An 18,535-nucleotide genomic window follows, 5' to 3' on the forward strand; every position below is an offset into this window, starting at 1 on the left:
TAACGGATACAAGAGGGGCTACAGCACCTTCGGTGCTTGGCCCCTAATAATTGTGGATGGAAAATCAGTCGGGAGCAAAACAAAACGCCGCATAAATCCCGCCGCCCAGATATGGCAACAAGGCCTCTTATCCCAAACTCATACACGGTCCGCAGGTGCAGGAAATCAGTTCTACCAGAAAGACTCTGGAGGCAAGAGAACTTTTGTATAAGATTTATTTAACAGTTAGTATGCAAATTAGTAACATAAAGATGAAATGATGATGGGGTTATGTGACAAGCAGGGTGGTGCGAGAGCTGTGAGGGAACGGCACAAGGCCGGTGGTGTGATTGCTAAGGAGTGTCAGCTGCGCACTTCACCGGTCTCGTATCTCTCACGGAGGAGCTCTGGAAGCATAAAGGGAGAAGGGACGACAGTGAAGGAAGAGAGAGGACCAGGCCTGGATTTATTTTATGTTTTTATTGTGTTAGTGTGCGGCAGTTATCCGTGAGTGACCGCCATTTTAATTTTGTTTTGTATTTGTATATTTTGTATTAAAGTGTGATGAACGTTCGCCGGTTCCCGCCTCCTCCTTCCCACATAAATGAGCTGCGTTACACACACCTTCAGGGGTCTAGTGGAGTCCATGCCTCGACACGTCAGGGCTGTTTTGGCAGCAAAAGGGGGACCAACACAATATTAGGAAGGTGGTCATAATGTTATGCCTGATCAGAGTAGTTTCATATGTGTGTGTATGTGAGTGCGTGTTTGGCATCAGCGTCTCTAATAGGGTAGCTTAACTGTTTAAAGAACAGTGATGTTACTATCTCATTACTGAGAAACTGAGTCTGTACACATTTGCCACCTGTTTTCATCAGGTAGCTTTGAATCTTCTGCCAAAGTCACGTGAACCATTGAAATTTCGAAACACTTATGATGTAATAAAGCCTCGTTTACTAAAATCACGTGACTTTAACACTCCAAACCTTTAATTCGAAACACAAGATTCATGAAGATTCTAAGCTTCATGAAGCAGTGTTTTGAAATCGCCCATCACGAGATATTGTTGAATAAAGTCATTATTTTGTTATTTTTGTGCACAAAAAGTATTCTTGTCGCTTTATAATATTAAGGTTGAACCACCGTAGTCACATGGACTGATTTAAATGTGTCTTTAGTAGCTTTCTGGGAAATGTAAGTGTTGATTGTCTTGCTGGAGATGCAGGCCTCACTGAGCCATCAGAATTTATCAAAAATATCTTAATTTGTGTTCTGAAGATGAACGAAGGTCTTACGGGTGTAGAATGACATGAGGGTGAGTAATTAATGACATTATTTTCATTTTTGGGTGAACTAACCCTTTAATTTACACTTTCAATGTCCAGAAAGGTAGTAAAGGCATATTTAAAAGAGTTCATGTGACTGCAGTGGTTCAATCTTAATGTTATGAAGCGACAAGAATATTTTCGGTGTGCCAAAAAACCCAAAATAACAACTTTATTCAACAATTTCTTCTGTTCCTTATCAGTCTCGGACACGTTCACGAGAGCACCAAGACCCGGAAATGCAGGACTGTATTTACAGAGAAAGACGCATGCTCAACATAAAACATTTCATAACTATGTCTGCAGATTTCGACATAGAGAATGAATTTTTTTTTTTTTTTTTGCACAACCTTACTTATTCGAAAAAGAATATACAGAGAACAAACTAAAAGAGATGGAAGAGGCTGCAACACAACCACAGCCACAAGCTTCTGAAAGACAGAGAGCAATGAAGAGCTGGTGGTGTAGATGTCATCAGTGCCAAGTGATGCCTACTGAACGAGAGTGTACTGCATCTATTGTGATATTGTCATGCCACAGCTTGAAAGTGTGGATAATTCATGCGATGAAACGACACGTCTCGTATCACCACACGCATGTGTCGTGGTGCTCTCGTGAACGTGTGTTGGAGACTGATATGGAAGAGAGGAAACTGTTGAATAAAGTCGTCATTTTGTTTTTTGGCACACAGAAAGTATTCTCGTCACTTCAAAATTTAAGGTTGAACCACTATAGTCACATGGACTGTTTTAAATATGTCTTTACTACCTTTGTGGGCATTGAAAGTGTAAATTAACTTGCTGTCAATGCAAGCCTCACTGACCAATCGGATTTCATCAAAAATATCTTAATTTGTGTTCCGAAGATGAACGAAGGTCTTACAGGTGTGGAACAACATGAGGGTGAGTAATAAATGACTGAATTTTCATTTTTCTGGTGAACTAACCCTTTAATTCAGTAAAGCTCATGTACAGCTGTGTTGTGTACAGCCTGGATGAAAGTTACCATTGTGTTAGGAACAAATAAACTTCCTTTGGATGAAGCTGATTGGATTCTGTTGTAACAGTTCCAGTAAACTGTTACCTGTCTTCTTTACTTTGTGTAAGTTGTAATTGTACCCCCTGCCATTAGAGGGCACTAGGGGGTCATTATCTGGGAGATTTCTCTAGGCTAGAGAGTAAAAGGAAGGAGGAAGTGTGAGTGAGAGATACATGGGCTGCGTTCCACTCCAGTTTTAGACACGCACTTGCGAACTTCCCTAAACACTTCCCCTCGGGGGAATCCTTGCCGTCATTTTGAAGTGCATTCCACTTCGTGAAGTGGACGAGGGAAGTTTATATGGACAGACCCTCGCTCCCTCGATTTTAACCGAGGGAGCGAGTCTACTTCATATGTACACTTCAGGCAGCTCCATAACCCACAATGCAACACGATAATGACATCACCGCATATCACGTTTAATTTACCCCACCACAAACAACTATGATATATTAATTTTTTTTTTAAACATTTAAAACACACATATACATATAGAATGCTGCATTAAACAATTGTGTAAGGGGAAAAAATAAATAATAAATCTGCTCCATTGTGGATTCCAAGTGATCAAGGGCTTAGGACGTTCCAGTTCAGCCCATTGCAAAGGTTCCGCCAGCAGTGGGCACTCGTGCAACGTAAGCAATGACGTACATCCGAGTCAACGAGACTGAGGGAAGTTAGCGAGGGAAAGGCATTTAAAAAACGAACTGGAACGCAGCCCTGTTAGCTGGGAGTGTTTGCTCTCTCCATGCTTTGATCTTGGAACCCTGGTTGAGGAACATTTATGTTCTACATCTCAATGTGAGTTTATTGGTTTCTTTATCTTCATCAGAGGTTTTAGTGGAAAATGAATTTTGTTTGCTGAACCTCATGTTATATTGTTTGTTTTTGCTTTGTCCAGAGGGTTTTTTGTATCTACTTGATTTTGAGGACATCTCATCTTGTTCAAGATTTTGATTTGTGTTTCTCCTCAATTTGGGATTATATCTGAGCTCCTTTACGAATTTTGGATTAACCTGTGATGGGTGAACTACAATCTCATGCTCTTAACATCCTAACATCTACAACGGAATGATGATCCAAGGACATTGGTGGGTGGACATTTATAAGAACTTGCTTCTAATGGTGAAAAGGTTGATAATTCTGCTTTATGTACTTTTGTCAAGAAATTTGTGGTGTTCGAAAACTATATTTTGACAACAAGGGCAATACAATGCTGTATTAAGTGGTAATTGATCCCTCCTCATATATTTATGTGACTCCTGACTTAATTGTTAGACTGTGTTTTGACCAACACCCCTTGAGGAAAGCTAGATATCGGACATCACTTACTACAGTCCCTTTTTCAGGCATACTGTATAAATTGTGAAACTATTTTACTGATGAAGTCGTGGGCCAGCACTAACACATTTCTGTGCATGTGTACGTTTGAATGTGTGTGTGTTAGTGTGTGTCTGTACTGCATTTGTGTTCGTTTTTATTGGACATAGAGCAGGACAAATCATGCTCTAATTTAGTTGAGATCTGCCTGGAACTACTTTAGCTCTGTATTTACTTGACAATATTTGAACACCTTAGAAAGTTTATCAAACAATCAGAATCAAGCATTCAACAGCCCTGTAGTATAACTGCAGCTAAACCTCTGTTTATTCTCAGTAAGAACTTTCATAAATGTATGAAAGAAATAAAGTGAAACTCTTCCTGCTCAACATACTTAAGTTTATCCAGTGTGCAGTTTTGATGGTTGAATTTATCAATGAATGAATCTCCTGGGTGATTGTAGCTCAGGTCCAGCTCTCTCAGGTGTGAGGGGTTCGAACTCAGAGCTGAAGACACATAACCACAGCCTTCCTCTGTCACCATACAGCCAGACAACCTACAGACACACACAACAACAGTCCACATGACATTAGTTTGGCAATCAGATCAGTCACTATCACACACTGACCTGTGCAGATTGTATGCTGTTATTTTCTGTAGATTCAGTCATAAAAGTAACAAAAGTTTTTGTGGAAATGTATCAAAGTATTCATTCACTTTTCTAAACATGTACAGCAGTGGAGCGCGTGAAAGCATTTTGTTAATTATTTTAAAACCATTTACATCAGTATCTCCAGCTGACAGTTTGGACTTTTTAGTCCATCAGAAAGAAGCTTCACTCCTGAATCCTGTAAATCATTGTTACTCAGGTCCAGCTCTCTCAGGAAGGAGTTTGAGGATTGTAGAACTAATGACAAACTCTCACAACACTGAGCAGTGAGATTACATATGGAATATCTGAACAATAAAAACAAAATGTAATTGCATACAGAATCAATCTTAGCAGTGTTTATAAATAACTTAATGGAAAATAAATAAATAAATAAATAAATAAATAAATAAAGCATTTAAACTCAAACCTCAGTATCTCCAGCTGACAGTTTGGACTTTTTAGTCCATCAGAAAGAAGCCTCACTCCTAAATCCTGTAGATCATTGTTACTCAGGTCCAGCTCTCTCAGGAAGGAGTTTGAAGATTGTAGAACTGATGACAAACTCTCACAACACTGAGCAGTGAGATTACAGCACTGTAGCCTGTGTAGCGAACAAAACAATCAGTGATATCAATGCTTATTAGGTAGTGTTTATAATCTAGAGCATAGATAACTTTGAAAAACATTTGACTGTAGCAATGTAAGTAAAGCTAAAACAATTTTCATAAAACATCATACTCGTTTTTCTGAACTGTCTAAGTCATCCATGTAAAAAGACGTCCCAATTACAAAAGACCAACAGTGTATATAAATGAATGTAAAGAAGACTCTTACAGTGCTTTTCTTGTGTTTTTGATCACTGGCAGCAGTCTTATCACTGCTTCATCAGATCTTCTGTATTTCTGCAGTTCAAACTTCTCTTGAGTCTCTTCTGACATCAGGAGCACAAACACCAGACCAGACCACTGAGCAGAGAAGAGATTCTGTTCTGAAAGATTTCCTGAGCTCAGATTCTTCTGGATTTCCTCCACAAAGTCATCTTTCATTTCATGTAGACAGTGGAAGAGATTGATGGTCCTCTCCACTGATTTCTCCTTCTTTATTTTCTTTTTGATATAGTCAACAGTGTTTTTCATGTTCTCTGTTTTGAGTTCCAGTCCTGGCACTAATTCCTTCAGGTCACTCTGATTGGTCTCCAGAGAGAGACCCAGGAGGAACCGGAGGAAAAGGTCCAGGTGTCCACTCTCACTTTGTAAAGCCTTGTTGATTGCACCCTTATGAAGCTGAAACTGTGTCTTTCTGGACAGTTTCCATGTCAGATTTTCTCTCAGGGATTGAAAAAGTAGCTTTGCTTTCTCATCATTGCTAATCAAAAACACATAGAGAGCAGCGAGGAATTCCTGGATGCTGAGATGTATGAAGCTGTAAACGTTTCTTGCTGAAACAGCTTTTTCTTCCTGAAAGATCTGAGTGCATAACCCAGAGAACACCGACCCTTCACTGACATCTAGTCCACATTTCTCAAGATCTTCTTTGTAGAAAATCAGATTTCCTTTCTCCAGCTGTTGAAAGGCCAGTTTCCCAAGCTTTAGAATAATCTCATCAAAAGACCTGGGGTTGGCTTCAGGTTCAGGATCATCACAGTATTTTGCTGTCATCTGTTGCTGCTGAGTAAGTAAGAAGCTTGTGTACATTCCTGTGAGAGTTGTGGGAGTTTTTTTATCACTCTTTCGAGCCAGTAGAGGCTGAAGAACAGTGAGAGAGATCCAGCAGAAGATGGGGATGTGGCACATGATGTACAGGCTCCTGGATTTCCTGATATGACGGATGATGTTTCCAGCAACCTCAGGACTGCTGTTTTTGTTGAAGTATTGCTCTTTCTGCTCATCGTTGAATCCTCGCACCTCTGTCACCTGATCAATGTAGTTTCGGGGTATCAGACTGGCTGCTGCTGGTCTGGATGTGATCCAGATTAGAGCAGAAGGAACCAGTTGTCTCTTGATCAGGCTTGTAACTATCTTACTCACTGTTGTCTCTTTGTGAACATCTGTAAATCCGTCATTCTTTTTAAAGTTCAAAGGGAAGCGACATTCATCCAGCCCATCAAAGATGAACATGATTTTACCGTCACCATTAGGAAGAGAGGGCAGTTCTTCAGGACAACTAAAGAAGTATTTCTGAAGCAGTCCTATGAGACTGTACTCTTCTTTAATCAAATTCAGGCTACGGAATGGAAGAGGGAAAATTAAGGCAATATCCTGATTCTCTTTTCCTTCAGCCCAGTCAAGGATTAATTTATTGACAGAGACTGTTTTTCCTACCCCTGCGATGCCCATCGTCAACACTTTTTTGTTTTGTCGACCGTTATGGACTTTAAAAATGTTATTGCACTGGATCGGTGTGTCCTTGGCATCAAATAGTTTGAATTCGATCTGTCTCACCTCATGTTCACTCAGTATTCCTCCAGTCTCATTCTCTACCACATATAGATCAGTGTAAATATCGTTCAGGTATTTCTGACGACCCCTCTGAGAATTACCAACCAATATTCGCTCACACTCCTGTTTTAATTTGTCCTTCAGTCTGCGGCTGATCTCATGAAGAGCAGCTTTACTGTCCTCTGCAGCTGAGCCTATGGGAAAAAGGGAAAATGTCTGCAAAAAGTCATCAGTTTTTAAATAAATTAATAAAATCTGAGATTCCTATTACAAAAATAACAACGGCACATGTGTGGTAACTTGAAAACTGTGCTTCTACTATTCAAATTAATCACACGTATGCTTAAGTTGACTGCATGGAAATGTCTTCACTCACAAACACACCTTGTAGGGGTGGGAGATCAAAATCTTACATCTCATATTACGATATGAGTGTTTTTAATTCACGGTAACAATACACACCGATCAGGCATAACATTGTGACTACTGACAGGTGAAGTGAATAACACTTATTATCTCTTTATCACGGCACCTGTTAGTGGGTGGATATATTAGACAGCAAGTGAACATTTTGTCCTCAAAGTTGATGTGCTGGAAGCAGGAAAAATGGGCAAGCGTAAGGATTAGAGTGAGTTTGACAAGGGCCAAATTGTGATGGCTAGTTGACTGGGTCAGAGCATCTCCAAAACTGCAGCTCCTGTGGGATGATCCCAGTCTGCAGTGGCCAGTATCGATCAAAAGTGGTCCAAAGAAGGAACAGCGGTGAACCAGCAACAGGGTCATTGGCGGACCCCATGACAGTTTGTTGCATATGGAGCTGCATAGCTGCAGACCAGTTAGGGTGGCCATGCTGACCCCTGTCCACCGCTGTTGTTTAAAAAAAAAAAGTCTAAATATATAAAACTAATATTATGTAGGTAATATAGTAATTTGACTATTGTATAGTAATATTAACTTAAAAATAAATGTAAACAAACATAGATATTAAAAAAAAAATATGGAGAACACAGTAATTTAAGCACATGCAACACGCCATTCCTGTTTTGCCCCGCCCCCACCTTATACTGACAATAGCAGTCTGGCGCCGAGAGGCAAAAATTAAAAGAAAACAAGATTAATCACACGTGCATCATTTTCAGGTATGTTTACAAACATGTGGAACTTTTTATGTTTGACTATTGTAGTTAATGGGTGAGTTTAATTAAACGTGTTTAACGCTGTTAAGGATTTAACCACCACCAACGCATCTGCCTGATTTGATACTAATGCAATTTTTATGTTTTTATAGCTATAATTTCAATATTTTAATGTGCTATGCATCGGGTTTTGAACCATGGTAAAGATATTTGTAGCCAGATTTCATGATTCTTCAATTAATTTTGAGTGTTCAATTTTGCCAAAATATTAAATTGAATTGTTTCATATCTACACCCCGAAGCGTACACTTCGATCTTCTTCATCTGTTTCTCTTGTTGTACCCTCTGTTCGTTTAGTCACCATGGGGTCCAGGGCATTCAGCTGTGCTGCTCCACGTCTATGGAATTCTCTTCCACAGCTTTTACAAGAAAGTGATTGTCTGGATACTTTTAAATAACGTCTTAAAACGTACCTATTTAAATTAGCTTTCTCTGATCAATTTTAAATATCGTATGTTAAATACAAACCTGATTCCAAAAAAGTTGGGACACTGTACAAATTGTGAATAAAAAAGGAATGCAATAACTTACAAATCTCATAAACTTACATTTTATTCACAACATAATATAGATAACATATCAAATGTTGAAAGTGAGACATTTTGAAATGTCATGCCAAATATTGGCTCATTTTGGATTTCATAAGAGCTACACATTCCAAAAAAGTTGGGACAGGTAGCAATAAGAGGTCGGAAAAGTTAAATGTACATATAAGGAACAGCTGGAGGACCAATTTGCAACTTATTAGGTCAATTGGCAACATGATTGGGTATAAAAAGAGCCTCTCAGAGTGGCAGTCTCTCTCAGAAGTCAAGATGGGCAGAGGATCACCAATTCCCCCAATGTTGTGGCGAAAAATAGTGGAGCAATATCAGAAAGGAGTTTCTCAGAGAAAAATTGCAAAAAGTTTGAAGTTATCATCATCTACAGTGCATAATATCATCCAAAGATTCAGAGAATCTGGAACAATCTCTGTGCATAAGGGTCAAGGCCAGAAAACCATACTGGATGCCTGTGATCTTTGGGCCCTTAGACGGCACTGCATCACATACAGGAATGCTACTGTAATGGAAATCACAACATGGGCTCAGGAATACTTCCAGAAAACATTGTCGGTGAACACAATCCACCGTGCCATTCGCCGTTGCCGGCTAAAACTCTATAGGTCAAAAAAGAAGCCATATCTAAACATGATCCAGAAGCACAGGCGTTTTCTCTGGGCCAAGGCTCATTTAAAATGGACTGTGGCAAAGTGGAAAACTGTTCTGTGGTCAGACGAATCAAAATTTGAAGTTCTTTTTGGAAAACTGGGACGCCATGTCATCCGGACTAAAGAGGACAAGGACAACCCAAGTTGTCAGCGCTCAGTTCAGAAGCCTGCATCTCTGATGGTATGGGGTTGCATGAGCGCGTGTGGCATGGGCAGCTTACACATCTGGAAAGGCACCATCAATACTGAAAGGTATATCCAAGTTCTAGAACAACATATGCTCCCATCCAGACATCGTCTCTTTCAGGGAAGACCTTGCATTTTCCAACATGACAATGCCAGATCACATACTGCATCAATTACAACATCATGGCTGCGTAGAAGAAGGATCCGGGTACTGAAATGGCCAGCCTGCAGTCCAGATCTTTCACCCATAGAAAACATTTGGCGCATCATAAAGAAGAAGATGTGACAAAGAAGACCTAAGACAGTTGAGCAACTAGAAGCCTGTATTAGACAAGAATGGGACAACATTCCTATTCCTAAACTTGAGCAACTTGTCTCCTCAGTCCCCAGACGTTTGCAGACTGTTATAAAAAGAAGAGGGGATGCCACACAGTGGTAAAGATGGCCTTGTCCCAACTTTTTTGAGATGTGTTGATGTCATGAAATATAAAATCAACTTATTTTTTCCTTAAAATTATACATTTTCTCAGTTTAAACATTTGATATGTCATCTATGTTGTATTCTGCATAAAATATTGAAATTTGAAACTTCCACATCATTGCATTCTGTTTTATTCACAATTTGTACAGTGTCCCAACTTTTTTGGAATCGGGTTTGTAGTTGTTGTTTTGTTGTATTGTGTCTTGTTCTGTTTTAAGCTTTCTTTTCTGTTTTAATCATTCTACTGTATGGTGTCCTTGGGTGTTTTGAAAGGTGCCTTTAAATAAAATGTATTAATAATAATAATAATAATAATATTTACTTGATCTCAATGCTGCGTTAGACACTATAGATCATAAAATACTCCAAGATCGACTACAAAATTACACTGGTATTCAGGGACAGGCATTACAGTTAGGTCGTACCTATCAGACCGTCAGAATTTTGTTTATTTAAACGGGGAAAAATCTAAGATAACGATAGTAAACTATGGAGTGCCGCAATGATCTGTGCTAGGCCCTCTGCTATTTTCAATATACATGCTGCCACTCGGCAATATAATAAGAAAACATGGAATTAGTTTCCAATGCTATGCCGATGATACTCAGTTATATATTTCAACACGAACAGATGAAATCTCCAAATTATCCAATCTGACAGAGTGTGTTATTTATTGTATTACTTATTGGGACAAAAACCTGCACATAGATTCTCTCAGACTACAATCTGCATTTAGAAGGTTGTACTATTACTCCATCCTCAACAGTTAAAGACCTGGGTGTTACATTAGACAGCAAATTGTCCTTCGAAAATCATATTTCATATGTTACAAAAACAGCCATCTTCCACCTCAGAAACATTGCTAAGATACAGAATATGTTATCTATTTCTGATGCAGAAAAGTTAGTTCATGCTTTCATGATGTCTCAAGTAGATTACTGTAATGCATTATTAGCTGGTTGTCCTGCTTCCTCAATAAACAAGCTACAATTAGTACAAAATGCAGCTGCTAGAGTTCTTACCAGGTCAAGAAAATATGATCATATAACACCAATTTTATCATCTCTACACTGGTTACCCATTAAGTTCTGTATCGATTATAAAGTATTGCTAATGACCTATAAGGCTCTAAATGGTTTAGCTCCTGTGTACTTAAAGGGGTGGTTCAATGCGATTTCACTTTTTTAACTTTAGTTAGTGTGTAATGTTGCTACTTGAGCATAAAAGTTACAGAGCTGAAAGTTCAATGCAAACAGAGAAATTGTCTTGTAAAATTATGGCAGTTTAATGCCTACAAAAACGACCGGTTTGGACTACAACAAGCTTCTTCCCGGGTTGGTGACATCATAAACCCTCAAAACACGCCCCCGGGAACACGCAACAAAGTGGGCGAGGCCATGTCATGCAGCATAATGGAAGTGGAAGAGTTGTGTACACCGGACGCGAGCGGCGCGTCAAAAGATAATAGAACCCATTATAATCAGTGATATTTTCTACACTGGATGCGGCGCTGAAGACATCTTCCAGAATCTACACGAGTTCAATGCTGGATTTGCACAAAGGCTTTTACTGAAAGATGAAGCAGTTCCCACTTTAAAAGCAGAAGCTGCTGTTTATTGGCTTCAAACTGTAAGTACGTTTTATTGTTTGTACGTGTCTTTTAAATGTATAACGTTAGTTCTGTTGCTATTTTTGGTTGCATCAAGGATGTAAACAAAGACCAAAGCATTTTTGCTTCATTAGCCAGTTAGCTAAATCCTACAAACACCAACAAACGTCTATGTTCATAGACAAACAGTTGTTCATGCTATAAATTAAACGCTACCTTTACAAAAATGCTACTACTCAGTCATGTATTTGGCTACAGTAAAGCTTTAATCAGGATAAAACTGTATGTTGAAAGTTAACAAACAGCAGTGACAGCATATCTAAACACTTTGACACAAATACTCAATGAAATACCATTCATAAACGTCCTTTAAAAGCCGTGATTGCAGCTTGACCCTCTTCATCTGGGTCTGATTCGGCTCAATTTGATACAGCAATATAGACGCCATTATTTACATTTTTACGAAGCCCATGTAACCGGTAGCAACTAAAATGGTAAGGGGCGTGGCGTTTCCGGACGCTTCAGCGAATCACGATTGCTCTGGATACAATGGAACAGCTAACCAATCTGAGCACATTGCATATTTCGGAGGGAGCAGCTTCATAGAAGCAGGAAGTCAAACGAGCCGTTCATATGACAACGGATACGGAGGTGTAGAATAAAGGTAAAATATATAAAAAATACGGCTTTTTTAAAAAAACGCAGCATTAAGACATGTTAAGCTGCACCCCAAAAACACAATCAAGCCTAGAAAAAAACCACTGAACCACCCCTTTAAACGATCTTCTATCACCCTACAATCCTTCACCCTCCTTAAGATCACAAAACTCTGGACTTCTGGTTGTACCTAGGATAGTCCACTAAAGGAGGAAGAGCGTTTTCTCATTTGGCTCCTAAACTCTGGAATAGTCTTCCTGATAATGTTCGGGGCTCAGACTCGCTCACCCAGTTTAAATCTAGATTAAAGACGCATCTCTTTAGTCAAGCGTTCACATAACGAATCTCATATCAGATCAATTGCACATGAGTATCTTTGCTTATTGTTATGAACAGCAGCTATGCTAATTATTCTCCATTTGCTTTTCTGTTTTACCTCGGGACACCCGAGACTAGAGAGTACATCAGCTTCAGTTTGGATCCAGCCTCTTAAGAAGACCTCAGATGACCAACACCTGTGATGAGAGAGTGCCAACTCCTGCGAGGACTTCAGAAGACGCAACATCTGGATCAACATGCACATTCCCAATTTTCTATATATTCTAATTATTGTTAATATGTAATTCATTTTTTTCAGGAGCTCATTGCTTCTACCTTCAGTTAAACTGCTAACAGTGATTGTAAATTAATTGCCTAAATTATTACATTATTTGCTAACTGCATTCTTTAAATTGTAATGTTGACATTCTCTGTAAAGCTGCTTTGAAACCATATGTATTGTGAAAAGGCCAATATTAAAAAAGGATTTGATCATGCTGTAACAACAACAATCACCTAGCCACTGGCGCCCTCTCCAGGCATTTGATATCATTGATAATGTACATAAGTTGATTGTTTATATTATGTATTACATTATGTATTTTGACAGTGTTCCTGTAAATCAATTTAAGGGGGCAAATATGGAAAAGGTGTGACTGCAGTGCGAGTGTTAGAGAGGGAGTACGCAGAAAGATGTTAAATGTCTATGGGGGTACAACACTCTAAAAGATTGGGAACCAATTTAGGCCCATTGAAAGACCGATTCAACACTAATCATTTACAACATGCAGTGGTCAAGAGCATCTGATCTGGCCTACATTATGGCCTACAGGGGTTTCTCTGTACAGACAGTGATCATTACTTACCCTCCAGCAGTTTTGAACTGGGTCCAACAAGTGCAGGATCCTCAATACTGCCCTCAGCCTGAGCTGTGTGAGAGAGAAAGAGATCAGAATGAAAATACTGTGGCATTAAACCACACAAACACATCAGTAAAACAGAGAGGAAAGTTTAGGCTGAAAGCCTGCAGTTATTCACTTATTCAGTAAACATTCACTCTGTGAGACATCAGTTATAGAAAAATAACAACTGGGCCTTTTTCATATTTCAAATATATTTATAAAAAAATCAGTTCTTTAGTTTCACATTTAATTTATATTTTAAACAGCACATTTAACAACTTCATTTTAATTTGACCTTGCTTGTGTTTGTTCTCTAGCTGCTCAGCCAGATTATTCTGGTTCATCTTCCTCAGGATCTCCACTGTGATCTTCACAGCTTCTTCTGGTCCAAAACGTGCTACCATCTTATCCACTGTGTCTAACCTATCTGCATTCTCCATTTCAGACTTTGTTATACACTCATGATCTTTTTCTAATTGCCACTGAAACTCCTTTAGTTCAGCGTCTCCCAGATCTTTCAGTGAGTTCTTGAGCAGATCATTTACAGATGTCATCGTCCTTCACCGATCCACAGCTGCAGGACAAAAAGAAAGATCTATTTTTAGTGTCTCAACACTAGTTTTGCCCCGTATTTCATCTTTCCTAAATTGTCTTTATTTCTAGATGATCATAAAAGCAAGTATCGGTTTTCTGTCACGCGAGAATAGCCTAAACAAAGGTAGCCAATTTCGTCATAGTATATTTTGGAGAACAAAATTACCATCCAATCACAATTCATTATCGTTAACTTGCAGTTAGTAATGGTGGGATATTAGAAAGCGCGGAGGAGATCAGGTCAGACACGAAGACGTAAAGCCTGTGTGTACCTTTAATGAGGATCTTCAAAAAGAGTTTATCATGGTATTAATACAGTAAGTTGTGCAAAAAGAACTCAATGTGGTATCGCCACCCCTGGTCTAGTGCAAACAAAAATACCCTGAGCTGTTTTTAATGCCTGATCAAAAGTTACTGCAAACCAGATACTACTAATAACAACAGAACACATTACATAATTATTGTTATTAAATGAAATATCTGGACATTTAACACTTGTTTAATAACATTACAGATTGATCTGAATAAACAGGGTATGTGCAGCTTTGGTGTATAAGACAGGGTATCTGGATTTTGTGTGAATGATTTAAATCAAAACGTGATTTTGTAGAAGTTGTAATCAGGTGCTAAAAAAGAGTACCCATTAAAATGTCTTTATATAAAGGACCCGATCATGGAACAATGCACAGTACAAGTGCAGCATTGATCTTCTTGAGTCTGTGCAGTAAGGAGCGTTTTAATTGGTGGATTAAAAGCTCACTGTGATTGGCTAAACAGAACATCCTCCAAAAAAAGATATTTATGAATCTTAACATGCCAGGAAGGTCTCAAAAATACCACACACAAATTCAAAGCAGTCCACACACGTGTGACGATTCACAAATGCATATTCAACGATCCATAAATACATGTAACATCATTCATAAATGTGTGTTGGAAATTAATTCAAGAACATGATATATACATATTTGTGTAAACATTTTTAATTTATTTAGGTAAGATGCATTTGTGTAAGCATTTGGTGAAATATTTATGCTTTTACTTGTGTATTTATGAATTTTGCTTTGTGAATGTATTATATTTGAGGCTGATCTGGCTCGATAAAAACTGTACCTGAACTTTACTTGGTCCCGTCCTATTTTAAGCCCGTCCTGGTGTAGCCTTTTAAAAAATAAACAAGTCTGGATTCTTCAGTGTTAAATAATTATAGATTGATCTAAAAATGTAATGGAGAAGGTGGTTCTTAATCCACTTTTGACATTTTTAAATGAAAACAACGTGATCAATTTCAGTCTGGTTTAGGTCTGCATAGCACTGAAACTGCCCTTCTCAAAGTGACAAATGATTTGATGTTGTTGTTGGCAAATGTTAATGTACGAGTCCCTTTTATGTAAAGTATTACATGTATTGAATAAATGCAATTAGAATAACAAGACACTGATTTGTTATCAATCAAATTATATTAGTATTAATAAAATCCATGTTTGCACAGCAGAGGAAACAGAAGCAGCATCTGAAGTGCATTTAGATTTATTATTTACAGTGTTTTTAATGAAGCTCAGATGTAGCATGAAAGCATTTTCACCACAGTTACAACTGCATAAATAATTTTGAGATTTTAGATTATGGTCCAATATGTCTTTTGCCTCAATAAACTCCTAATTATTGTGTGGTGATGAGGACGAGGACGAGGCCGAGGGCCGTGAGAACGGGGTGAGTGTTAGTGAGCGTCAGCTGTGCGCCACACCGGTCTCGAGTTTCTCATGGCCCTCGGCCTCGTCCTGCTTACCACATTCTGCTTATTGCAGGCTTTTTAAAACACAAAAATCCAAACTGATCTTGTAACACAAAACCTGATCTCATGCTTTCATTCTAGTTGTACATATTTTTATTCTACATAATCACGGTTTCAAACACAAGATCATTGTGATATGTAATGAGAACATTTGGTTTACACAACAGTATTACCTTCTTTCAGTTTAGTACTTTTAACAATCAGTATGACACGGCCATGATGTTCTGTGCTAGAACAGAGTTTGCTGCCAATACAGTAAATGATCTCACTGTACCATAGTGCGTTACAGTAATGTGTCAGTCTCTACCATCTGTTTACAGTATCACATGGCATACTGTAATGAAAAATGCTGTATTGATGTCATCTGTCTCTCTTCTTCAGACGCGTCTCTGATCAGTCTGATGTTATACAGTCATTGACTGTTTCTTTTCCCTTGTACTCAATCCTGATCCGTGTTCACAAATTGCAAATCTCTCTGTCACACACACACACACACTTTGAACATAGTAGTTATAATCTAAGATAAATCGCTTATAATGTAAATAATTTATAGTTTGCTGTCACTTTAAGAAGAAGACCACAGGCATGCACACATCCGATAGATACACATCCGAATTCTCACCTCGTTCAATTAAGACATAACTGAATGTGTTTACGAGAATACTTGCCGAGAGGGGTATCTCAAAAAGCTCAAAAAGTTTAGAATGTTTGAAACTTACGAGTTTCTCCTCACATTCGTGTGTGATTTGTGTGTGTATTTCTGAGACAATCCTGGCACCAGACACCTCCCACCCGGGTCATTCATACTCTTTAGCCAATCAGATTGAAGCTTATCAATCGACCAATCATTATCACGTGAGGGCGTGCCTACCTGGGTGTTACATCATCAGCTGTGGCCCAGTTTAAATCATTCAGAGAGGTACAGTTTGATCAGTTCATCTGTGTTTACTGAAGTAAACGAAGTTAGAGATCAGTTGAAGCTATAGTTTATTACATTGACAAAAACATAAGATCAATCTGAGATTTTAATCAATAAAGACAATTAAATGATATTTTCTGAGTGTGTAACTGTGCTGGTACCTTGGCAGGTTTGGGTCTGTCTTGGACAGCTGACTCAGGAGTTTTTAATATTCTTCATATTCTGCTTGATGGTCAGTTCACAGCAGTAACATAAATGATTTTTTTCCCCCCAATATGTTTCAACTGTTTTTGTACCTTTTATGGGCATTTTTCCTTTATAAATCAAATTATACATGCAAAATCTTTTATGTCAATTTCATAAATTGAATCAAATTCAGTTAAAATAATAAGACACAATAGGACTGTTGCCAATCAAATTGAAGTTTCAACAAAATTCATCTTTGCAATAGAGCAAACAGAAGCTGCATCTGAAGTGGCATTTAGATGCATTTACACAGACAGTTTAAAGGGATAGTTCACCCAAAAATGAAAATTTGATGTTTATCTGCTTACCTCCAGCGCATCCAAGATGTAGGTGACTTTGTTTCTTCAGCAGAACACAAATGATGATTTTTAACTCCAACCGTTGCCGTCTGTCAGTCTTATAATGCATGTCAATGGGAACTTCGTCTATAAGAGTACAAAAAACATGCACAGACAAATCCAAATTAAACCCTGCGGCTCGAGACGACACACTGATGTCCTAAGACACGAAACGATCGGTTTGTGCGAGAAACCGAACAGTATATCATTTTTTACCTCTGACAATGGCAGTGATCTCTCGCACTCAATGAAGCAAAGCGCGAGACATCACTTCCGTCATCAGAACGTGTTTTCTGACCTCACTAACCGAATGCTGAATGCAGTTGGACATAGTGGTGTTTTAGAGGTAAAACATTATATAAATACTGTTCGGTTTCTCACACAAACCGATCGTTTCGTGTCTTAGGACATCAATATGTCGTCACGAGCCGCAGGGTTTAATTTGGATTTGTCTGTGCATGTTTTTTTGACTATAGATGGTGTTACCGTTTCAATGCATTATTTTGACTGACAGATGGCAACGGTTGGAGTTAAAAATCATCATTTGTGTTCTACTGAAGAAACAAAGTCACCTACATATTGGATGCCCTGGGGGTAAGCAGATAAACATCAAATTTTAATTTTTGGGTGAACTATATCTCTTTAATGCAGCTCTGAGGTGACAAATGAATAACCTGTAGTTACAAATGCATAAACAATCTTTAGATATTTTAAACAAAACGTTGAATACTGATACTTGAAATTATTTAAAACATGAAAAGATACAAAGTCTCCACTAGGTGGCAGCAAGTCATTGAAATTCAAACGGCTGATTTATTTAGGAATGAAGCATTTGACTATAATAATCTATCTTAGTCACTGAATCATAGATTCAACTGATTCATTAAAAAATTTGATTCGTTCAGTAAGCAGTAACCGCTGTGTGTTGCTCAGAGACGCAATTACAGTGCTGTAGATTTGTTTTGAACTATTTTCTTTGGTGAAATAGAGCAAAAACAGGCAATATGGTACCTAAAATACAAGTCACTTAATATTAACTTGTTTATTAAAATTGTATAAAATCATTGTCACATTTATTATCATGCTGATATGTGGATCTGGAGAAAAACGGCGCTCTTCGTGTGATAGGCCTACTTATTAACTATATTAAAATTATATAAATATGACTAAATCTTGCAGCGAAAGTGTGCATTATAAATAGCCTATCTACAAGACTACATCAGTGTATACGTGCACAGCACTCTGGGTGTGTGTGTGAGGGATATACTCGGTCAGATCGCACGTTAAAACAACAATTACTATATTATAGCAGATGATATTTATCGCACACCT

General features: G+C 38.3%; 1 protein-coding gene across 2 annotated transcripts in view; it reads right to left on the minus strand.

The window, feature by feature from the left end:
* LOC127508739 (NACHT, LRR and PYD domains-containing protein 3-like) overlaps positions 1-18,535 on the minus strand; it is a 52,305-nt gene that overhangs the window by 32,408 nt on the left and 1,362 nt on the right. Inside the window, exons 2-7 of one of the 2 annotated variants that reach the window (XM_051887059.1) lie at positions 13,607-13,885; positions 13,276-13,338; positions 5,149-6,946; positions 4,742-4,915; positions 4,446-4,619; positions 4,057-4,218 (exon numbers count right to left, since the gene is read on the minus strand). In XM_051887059.1, coding sequence (XP_051743019.1) covers positions 4,057-4,218; positions 4,446-4,619; positions 4,742-4,915; positions 5,149-6,946; positions 13,276-13,338; positions 13,607-13,865 — 2,630 coding nt within the window. In that variant the 5' untranslated portion in view covers positions 13,866-13,885. The remainder of the gene's footprint in view (positions 1-4,056; positions 4,219-4,445; positions 4,620-4,741; positions 4,916-5,148; positions 6,947-13,275; positions 13,339-13,606; positions 13,886-18,535) is intronic. The other variant, XM_051887060.1, reaches the window with a different exon arrangement.

Source organism: Ctenopharyngodon idella, chromosome 3 (assembly GCF_019924925.1).
Source record: "Ctenopharyngodon idella isolate HZGC_01 chromosome 3, HZGC01, whole genome shotgun sequence".
NCBI lineage: Eukaryota > Metazoa > Chordata > Actinopteri > Cypriniformes > Xenocyprididae > Ctenopharyngodon > Ctenopharyngodon idella.